Source organism: Etheostoma cragini, chromosome 7 (genome assembly GCF_013103735.1).
Source record: "Etheostoma cragini isolate CJK2018 chromosome 7, CSU_Ecrag_1.0, whole genome shotgun sequence".
In the NCBI taxonomy this organism is placed as follows: domain Eukaryota; kingdom Metazoa; phylum Chordata; class Actinopteri; order Perciformes; family Percidae; genus Etheostoma; species Etheostoma cragini.
In genome coordinates, this window is record NC_048413.1 from 19,615,883 (window position 1) to 19,626,039 (window position 10,157).

The 10,157-nt window shown below is 38.9% G+C and overlaps 1 protein-coding gene across 1 annotated transcript; it reads left to right on the forward strand.

The window, feature by feature from the left end:
• Positions 1-986: 986 nt before the first annotated feature.
• Positions 987-10,151, forward strand: LOC117948045 (protein NLRC3-like). The gene is made up of 8 exons (XM_034877482.1): positions 987-1,096; positions 1,341-1,943; positions 2,153-2,878; positions 4,461-6,261; positions 7,627-7,803; positions 8,073-8,249; positions 9,249-9,295; positions 9,526-10,151. The coding sequence occupies exons 1-8, from the start codon at positions 1,060-1,062 to the stop codon at positions 10,083-10,085; spliced, it is 4,128 nt and encodes a 1,375-aa protein (XP_034733373.1). The 5' UTR covers positions 987-1,059; the 3' UTR covers positions 10,086-10,151.
• Positions 10,152-10,157: the final 6 nt, after the last annotated feature.

A 10,157-nucleotide genomic window follows, 5' to 3' on the forward strand; every position in this document is an offset into this window, starting at 1 on the left:
GAAGATTTGGGGTAAGAAATTTTAATTATGTTGCATTTTTGATACAGATAACAATTAAATTGAAGTGAATAACTGACATAAAAGGTTACCTTTTTTATTTGTAATCAATGTTAAAGCCCATTTGAGCCACAAAGATGAGTCTCTCCTGTACCCAACAACATTCCCCAGGATGTTACTCTCAACTTCTCGTCTGAGCAAAGGCAGGATAAAGAACATGTGTGTATATATATATACTTACAGCTATAACAGAGAAAAAGACAAAGTAACAATATGAGAAAATGACGGAGTAGTGCAGTGAAGCCTGAGAGATCCATTTGACCTAAAACATTGTAGCATCAAGTAGTGCTGTCAAGCAATTACAATATTTAATTGTGATTAATCGCATTATTGTCAATTTGCAATTTATTGCAACTATTCACACATTTTTATCTATTCTAAATGTGCCTTGATCTCTTTTTGTCTTTTTTCTTATTTTAATCCTATCAACGTGATACCTTTTATAATGAGAGAGAGAGACTTGTTCAATTGTATTTGTCTGTTCTGTATGTTCAAAAATATAAAACAATAAAAAGGAGCACAAAACAGCAGAAACAAACACCGGATGGGAAAAGGGGGTTTTACAATAACTTTGAATGCACCATGAGGCTGGCGAGGCTGAGTCATTGTTTCTCAGGCAACGGCAGCAACAGACTGTTGTTGGAATCCTCTCCAGTGAAATACAGTCTCACTTTACACCGTGTAGCTGTCAGCAGCATTTTAATAAAGCCCAAACCTGTGTGTGCTGCATCCCTGTTTTTTTGTTTCCAGTCTAGCTAGATCCGGTGTGGTGTTGTAATTTTTCTAACGTTACTAGTTGCAATAGCATTTGTAAAAATAAATTTAAAAAAACTACAATGTTTGCTAGGCCAAAAAGAACGTTAATCTCACGATTAAAAAAAATGGACGCCCTTAATAATGCATTTAACTGACCGCACTGATAAGTATATTCATCTTTGTCACGGTAAATGTATCTTTCTGGATTGACACGACCATGTCTTGACTGTGTCCAGCAGAGCTTCCATGAAGAAGGGCCAGGATAGGCGTAGCCACATCAAAGGTAAATTAAGAAATCAAGAAACTTGGCTAGCTTCACAATGCATTTAAACAAAAGAAAGTAATTACAATTCAAAACACTTCAATTTATACTTACATTTCTTACTATTTGACATGCATGTTGGCTTTACCTGCAGGTATATAACAACACATCATGTTGCACTTGTTTTATGGCTGTCATTATATTGTGTAAAACTAATTGCATTACTGCATTTGGCTTTCTCTGTACGTCTTTATTATTTCTTTAGACCTGAAGAAAAGAGTACTCCATCAGCATGAAGAGAAACTGAGAACCGTTCACCTGAAAGAACCTGACACAGAAATATACGATGTATCAGCTGGTGAAAGCAAGAATGCTAAACTACAAACCTTTAATGAATTATTTTTTGAGAAACAAGTGCGAACAGTGCTAACAAAGGGAGTGGCTGGAGTTGGTAAAACCGTTCAAACAAGGTTGTTCATGGTAGACTGGGCAAAAGAAAAATCCAACAGAGAAATAGACTTTATAGTGTCACTTAAGTTTAGCGAGCTGAATTCAAGAAGGGACAAAGTTGAAAGCATGACAGATCTGCTTCATCGTTCCCTTAATAACGATAAACACAAGGGTTACAAGTATGAAGAGTCTAAAGTAGCTTTTGTTCTTGATGGCTTGGAAGAATGTGCCCTTTCTCTGGATTTTGCAAAGAACGAGGAGCTGACTGATATAGAAAAGCCAGCCTCGATGGACGTGCTGCTGACAAACCTCATCAAGGGGAATTTGCTTCCCTCTGCTTGTCTCTGGATCATCTCTCGACCTTCAGGAGTTGATAAGATTCCTCCTGAGTACATTCATAAATTGACAGAATGTCGAGGTATGAAACAATAACAGTAACATATATTCATAGCTCATTCATATCTCATGTATTGTGTAATCTGCATCATGTTTCTTGCAATTTTAGATTGGAGAATTTGATTTTAATATGGAAATACTACAAAAAATGCATCCATGACCAATGACAATTTTATGGAAAATTTGACTTTTCTATCTTTCACCATCTATAACTTTATTTTGTTTATTCAGAGACCTTGAATAGACGGAAGAAACTGGTGTCAGCCTTAAGAAAAAGATTTCTTAAAGAAACCACTCAAGATGAAGATTTAAACCATCCTAACCAGAAAAACACAGAACACATCATGCGAAAAAAAAAAAGTGGGGAGGTCAATGATGAAGAGAAAAATGGATGCACTGCGGCAAAATCAGTAATACGAGTGAATGCAGTATCTGAGATCTTCAAAGGTACAAAAGAACAAAAAATCAGAACTGTGCTGACTACCGGAGAAGCTGGAATTGGAAAATCCTTCCTTATGCAGAAATTTATAAAGGAGTGGGCTAAAAAGGACGAGAAGTCATTTTTAACTTGGTTCATAGATGCAACAATGGAAAAGCTATGGGGCAAAGAAGAAGTTGTTTTATTTCCACTTAACTTCTCCAAGCTTAATTTGATAAAAGAGAAAAAAGTCAGTTTGGTGGGACTGCTTAATCATTTCTTTATAGAAACTGAGGATTTTGTAATCTCTAACTTTGAACAGACCAAAATTTTGTTTGTCTTTGATGGACTGGATGCGTATCAACCTCCTCTCGACTTTGACAACAACAACACGTTGACTGATGTCAGGGAGCCAGCTTCAGTGGATGTGCTGCTGACTAGCCTCATCAGAGGAACCCTGCTTCCCTCTGCCCGGCTCTGGATAACCTCCCGACGGAAGCTGCCTCAAACGTGTGTCGACAGGATGACAGAAATAAGATGTAAGCTTATGGGTGGGGGTGATGGCAGCCAGGTACACTGCAAAGGGTGCAATAAAACCCATGCCTGTCTAAAGTGTCTAAATCAAACTGAAACAGTGGCCACAAGGTTGCAAAAATAAGTAATTTTAGTATTGAGTATCTGCCAATACAGAGCCTGATATTTATTTATCTTACTGTTGATTGAAATGTATCCGGCTCAATGCAAGACACATTAGGACACTATTGGAGGTCCTCGTTCAAAGCTATAAAGTGTCTCTGATCTGCTATCTAACTGGGAGAATGCAACTCCTGAAATGGATGTGACCTGACCGGCTAGAGAGAAAACAAATGACCTGAAGACGAAACCTTAACGATTGTACTGCTGTGTTATGGAATGGAGCCTTCTACCTCACAAGAAACCTTTGACAAGTACAGACACTGACGGGCAGAGAGCACTTAACTAGACAACCAAGACATTTAATGTTGGGACTGTTTTATCAAAATTAATTTTAATTAATGCCGTTTTCTTGTTTTTTATCGATAAAAGCCACAACCTGTGCTACCTTTAAATGAAACCCTGCTACCAGAATGCTATATGCAATAGTAGAGTACTGTAAAGAAAGGATTGGACTCTATTTTAGCCTATAACAATAAAAAATATATATGATTGGATCAGCCCATATAATAATTGATTCCTTAGGATCAGTTTGGGACATATTGATAGCACAATGTCTTGTAATTAAATATTCATGCAGTTGCCGCCAGTCAACAGAGAGAAACAAAATTTACCTTTTATCTGTCCAAAATAAATAACCTTAAAAACAGACAAGCACAAAGAGGAGCAAAAATCTAACTCTAGTTCTGAATTAAACCAACAAATCAGTGTCATGATGCTCATATTCAGCCTTTTATTAGGCATATTGTTAAATGTTTTAACCCTTGTGTTCTCTTCCCGTCAAAATTAAAAATCAACACTTTTGTTAATGCTTTTTTAATCAATATATTTAATTTACTTTTTCTTACGTTTTTGTCCCTTTTTTCAACACTTTTTTCAATGTTTGACACCTTTTTTGACGTTTTTAACACTACCTAACACTAACTTATTAACTTTCGATTTACAGTTATTTTTGGCATTAATGGTAAAAAAACTAATTTTTAGGAAATTATATTTATGTTTGAGTCAGAAAAGCAGAAATTAGGAATTATTTAGACTAAAATTAGAGGAATGTATGTTGATGGGCAATCACAGACTGGAATATGTCAACTTTTGCTCAATACTAATTCAATAACAACAACATAATTGAGATAAGACACCCCAAAATTAATGAAAGTAGAGATTTGTACTTGCCAAAGAGCATTGTGTGGAATCAATCATGTTATTTTGGGTAGTTAAAAAGAACATTGAAAAAGGAAAATGGGTCAGTTTGACCCAAGGACAACATGAAGGTTAAGCCCTTCTGTACCTAAACAAACCATAATCCAAATAATTTAAGTTTTGATTCTGTGGTTTAGATTTGATAAACAAATATAACTGGACCCTAAGCATTTCATCGCAAGTATTCTAATTTCTGTCCACAATAACCTGCAAAATATTTTCCTACAGGTAAGCCTGATGTTGCAAGTCAAGGGATACTCAAATCTCAGCTGACAGAGGAATTTACCCTTGTGACTGAGGGGATTGATATGCAGAAAAGTTTTGCTGCTCTGAAAGAGATCTACACAGATGTCTACATCATAGAGGGAGAGAGGGGAGAGGTCAATGTTCAAAATGAGATCAGACAAGTTCAAGACGCAAAATTCAAACCAGCGGAACAAGAAACATCGATTAAATATCATAACATCTTCAAACCTGCATCTGAAAAAAGTATACCCATTCGAACAGTGCTGACGATTGGATTGGCAGGCATTGGAAAGTCGTTTGCTACCAAGAAGTACATGCTGGACTGGGCTGAGGGTACGGCAAATGGGGACATATTTTATATGTTTCCACTTTCTTTCCGGGAACTGAATTTGAGAAAAGATGAAACCCCCAGTATGGAGGAACTCATTCATCAGTTTTTTCCGGGTATGAAGACATCAGAAATAGACGACTATGACAAGTACAGAATTCTGATTATTCTGGATGGTCTTGATGAATGTCGCCTCAATCTTGACTTCAGTAAAGTTGATAATTGGACAGATGTGAGAAAGCCGACCTCAGTGAATGTTTTGCTGACAAATCTCATCCAAGGAAAACTACTTCCTAAAGCTCAAATCTGGATCACCTCCCGACCTGCAGCCTCCAACACGATCCCTGCCAATAAAGTTGACCGGGTTACAGAGGTGCGAGGATTCAATGATGAGCAGAAGGAGGAGTACTTCAGGAAGAGATTTAGTGACAAGGATTTGGCTGAGAAAATCATTTCACATGTCAAGAAATCAAGAAGTCTTTACATCATGTGCCACATCCCTGTTTTCTGTTGGATCACTGCAAAGGTTCTGGAAGGCTTCATGGACACAAAAGAAGAAGGAAGGATGCCCAAGACCCTGACTGACATGTACATATGCTTCCTTGAGTTACAATGCAGACAGGCTATTGTAAAGTATGGTGCAGATGAGATGGGTGACAGTTCTGAGACAAATTCATGTTGGAATACAGGGAACAAGAAAACTATCGTGTCTCTGGGGAAACTGGCTTTTGAGGGGCTAGAGGAAGGACAACTTCTCTTCACTGAAGACAACTTGAAAGACAGTGGTCTTGACCTCACAGACACTGCCGTCTTTTCTGGATTATTCACTCAAATCAAACGAGAAGGATGTGGGCTATACCCACAGAAATTGTTCTGCTTTGTCCACCTGAGCATTCAAGAGTTCCTGGCAGCCTTTTATGTCTTTCACACATTCAATAACACAAGTGAAAATCGGTTTAGCAAGCCCTCTTCAGCAGTTGGGGACTTGCGTGCATTTGACTTCTACAAGACAGCAGTGGACAAGGCTTTAGATTGCAAGAATGGAAAATGGGATCTGTTTCTCCGCTTCCTGCTCGGCCTCTCTCTGGAGACTAATCAGAATCTACTGAAAGAGCTGCTGAGGAAAACCGAAAACAACAAGGAGACCAACAAGGAAACCATTGAGTATATAAAAGAAAAGATTAGGGAAGAGAACAGTGATGCTGATAAAAATTGCAATCTTTTCTACTGTCTGAATGAGCTGAACGACCACTCTCTTGTAGAAGAAGTGAAAAAGTACCTGCGATCAGAAACGCACACCTTTGAAAACTTCTCCGCCTCCCAGTGGTCCGCTCTGACTTTTGTGCTGCTGACATCAGATGAGAAGCTCGACGTGTTTGATCTGAAAAAGTACCTGAAATCAGAGAAAGTTCTTCTTGGAATGTTGCCGGTGGTCAAAGTCTCCAAAACTGCTTTGTAAGTACTTTAACTAATGTAACTATAATATAGTTTATGTTCGCTATTAATAGCCCAACACATATCCTTGTGGTACCCCTTTATTTATCCCTTAGTGGGCATTCACACAGTTAGCATCGGCTGTCAGGTGTGGCAAAAACGAGTAAGAATAATACATTTAGGTGGCAGCAGGGGGTGGCGGTGTTTGCCGCAGGCACAAACACAAGAAAATGCAGCAGGCCTGGCAAAAAGATTGAGAGCAAATCAACTTTTGGAGAAACACAACCCCATGTCACATTGCAGTGGGCAGTCATGTAGCCGGTGATTAGACTTGTCAGTCAGTTTTAAGGCAGTGTGAGAGTCCCGCAAAGTAAACGGGAAACATCACTGCCTCTATCACTGCCACAAGAAAGTTTTAAAACACAAAACAAAAGCACTGAACTCTCCAGGGACCTCATGTAATAAAGTTGCGTACGCACAAAAAGCTTGCGTACCATGGTTTTTACAGACACTTTGTGATGTCCGCAGAGTCTTTTCTGGCTCTGTAATGTGGCGAATGCTACCTGAAAGGGGTGAACATCACCAAACATGACAAAATAATGTCACTTCACTTATTGGCGTACATCTGTGATGTCTATGATAAAACATGATTACATCAACTGATATTCCATAAAGTTTGATAATTTAAGTGGACAATATTTCACGTCTTTCAAACTAACTGTTTAATTTGCAGGCTACTCAACCATTAATAAACATGAGGATGGGAAATGAATTAAAAACCCACTTAGAAAATACTTTCAATCATCCTCTGTATTTCCCATAGATGAAATATCTACTCACTGTGCAACAAAAAGATTGGCCCAGAAAAATGCAATAGTGTCTGTAGTTGTGGAGGCTCAGACATCCATGGCGTACAGGAGGCGGGACGCTCCAATGAGGCTGTTGTAAAGATGAAGGTGTCTGTAACTATGTAGCTACTCTGGATGCAGCTTTCTAATGTAAAAGCATCAGAAATGGAGGTACATTTTGCCCTCCAAACAATTGCACTGTCAAGTCACGGTGCAGAACTCTTCCGTCAGACTGCTGTTCTCCTTCACAGCCCTCAGCTAAGTAGCAGCATGGATTCTGCTCAGCATTTACAGCACTCTGGATTTGACATCAGCATGTGTTGAGTTGAAAGTGATGCAAAAGACACTTTAAAATCTGATTTGAGCAGTCAAAGCGCCCAGATTGAGAAACAATCTTGATATGCAAAAAAAATGGATTTGGTCTGGCCGTCTAAACAAGGCCTAAAATGTCTAAATATTTTTTAATTGACCTTGTTTTTGTCTGTGAGTCTTCAATTTAGCATGCCTATACAGTATATGCTTACAAATATTTTCACAGACTGAGTTGGTGTGAGCTCTCTGAGAAATCCTGCAGTGGCCTGTCTTCCAAAGTCCTCAGCTTCGCATCCTGTAATCTCACAGAGCTGGACCTGAGTCACAACGACCTGCTGGATTCAGGTGTGCAGGCGCTTGCTGATGGCCTAAAGAATATACACTGTAAACTGGAGAATCTCAAGTGAGTGTACAATATATCTAAATGGATTATGTATCCTGCTGTTTGTTGAAGACCACTGAAAACAAAAAATAAATGGCCAACAATAATGTCATTAATGAAATCATATATCCCGCCCAAAACCATAGCCAAGGTAAGGCTGATACCAACAATATTTATGTTTCCAAATATGCCCATTTTTCAAAATTGATCATTAAAATGATCTTTCTAAATCAATAAATCAGGTATAGTATACTGCAAGGAACAATAACATCACTATGGGTGGTCTGCAGTCTTTCAGGTTGTCAGGTGACGGAGAAAGGCTGCTCATTTCTGGCCTCCGCTCTCAAGTCCAAACCGACCTCCTCCCTGAAACAGCTGGATCTGAGTTACAACCACCCAGGACCAGAGGGGGCATTAATGCTCTCTGATATAGCTGCTGATCCAAATATGAGCCTGAAGAAACTCTGGTAAGTTAGGATGTCTGCATGTTTACATTTGTACATTTGTAGTGAAATAGCTGGCTCTCCTAGTTATAATGAGGCAACATCAGCACTAAGACAAAATCGAAACTGATTATTTACCTTATTAGCTAGCAGGCTAGTCACCAATACACTCAAGAATGTCGTCATTTACATTAGGCATTTGCATGTAATCTTTATCTGGATATACTATGTGGATGAAGAAAAACACATCACAAGGTGTAAATGCATGCAGAACACATTGTGACAATCTACTGTAAACTTATACAAACAAAACCTACAAATTGCTAAAGTCCCTCACAAAAACCTATTCAAAAATGAATGATGTCCATCCATGGCATACGTTTTCTTCACCTGGGATATGCCATGTTTGTTGTCATGTACGCTAGCCCCACCTAACTCATAATGCGGACAGAATTAAGATAATCACTTTTTAATTCCTCACGTGCACCGTGCCATGGACGGCACACTTCTGTTACTGTGGAGTTGCTGTTTACTCCACTCATAATCGTTTTTATAACTTTAAAGCATTAAATCTTCAAAATATATGCTCATGCAGCACAACGAATGAACGCTTAGCATCTCATGATTTGGTTATGCCCACACCCCACATCATAAGATTTATAGCAGTTATACAACTGTTTTAAAGGAAAAAAATAAACAAAGGTAGTGCATTCCGATTCGGATCATGTGTTAATAATTAATGAGGTGTTTATGGGGCTGAGCAGACGGTCTTTCTTTTCTGCTGTATTAATTATGTCCATATCAAATGCACTTTACCACTTAACACCCAGCAGCACTACAAAGTAAAACTGCATATTCTTGTGAGCTCTCTTCACAGCACAAATTGCTTGGAGGTGGCCTGTTCCACCAATATTGCAGTTTTTATGTATTTTTATTTTTAGGGGATATGAAATGTAAAACTCACTAGAAGACTTATTGAGATTTGGAATCTCTTTGTGACAACACTATTTTCATTTTGTACAGTCTGGACTATGGTGGGGAGCATCGGTTAAAGCCAGGGCTGAAGAAGTGTAAGTCTATATTATTTTTTATTTCATTTTTAATGTCATCATTTCAGTAGAGCCTTTGACTCCAATCTAATGCATGATAAATAAAAATTAGGTGTAACTTTCGAATCAAAATCACAAATTAATTTTCTTTGCTTTAGATTTTCATTTTGCATTTATGTTGTAATCTATAGTGGATAGTCGTTTAACTGCACAACAAAACACAAAATCATGTGTTCTTGTTTCTCTTTCAGATGATGCAGATCTGAAGCTTAATGAAAACACAGCAGGCAGAAGGCTTGTTCTGTCAGAAGGCAACAGGAAAGTAAAAACTGTAAAGAAAGGAGAGAAGAAGGTAACACCTCCTGAACACCAAGACAGGTTTAAAAGGACCCAGGTGTTTTGTGTGGAGGGCCTGAAAGGCCTGGGCTACTGGGAGGTAGAGTGGAAAGTGGATGTTGGCATCGCAGTGGCATATGAAGCAGTGGGGAGAGGCTGGGATAGCAGTGGTGGCCTAGGATGCAACGAGATGTCCTGGAGCCTGCGCTGCTCGAGGAAGGGATACACTGCCATGCATGGCAAGACATCCACAACTATTCAAGTGCCCGTTTGCCCAAAAATAGCAGTCTTTCTGGATTGGGAAGGTGGTACGCTGACCTATTACAATGTTGAAAAAGAAGAGCTAAGGCTAATACACACCTTCCATGCCAAATTCACAGAACCCCTCTTCCCATGCTTCTGGCTTAATAAGGGCTCTGTGACTTTGTGTGAGATAGACAATACCCCTCTCAGATGGGGGACAAGTGCACTGTGATGCTCTACCAGGAGCAGTTGAGTAACCACTGAGCTAGACTAGCTACTTGCTAGCTAAACAGCCCTCTTCTTC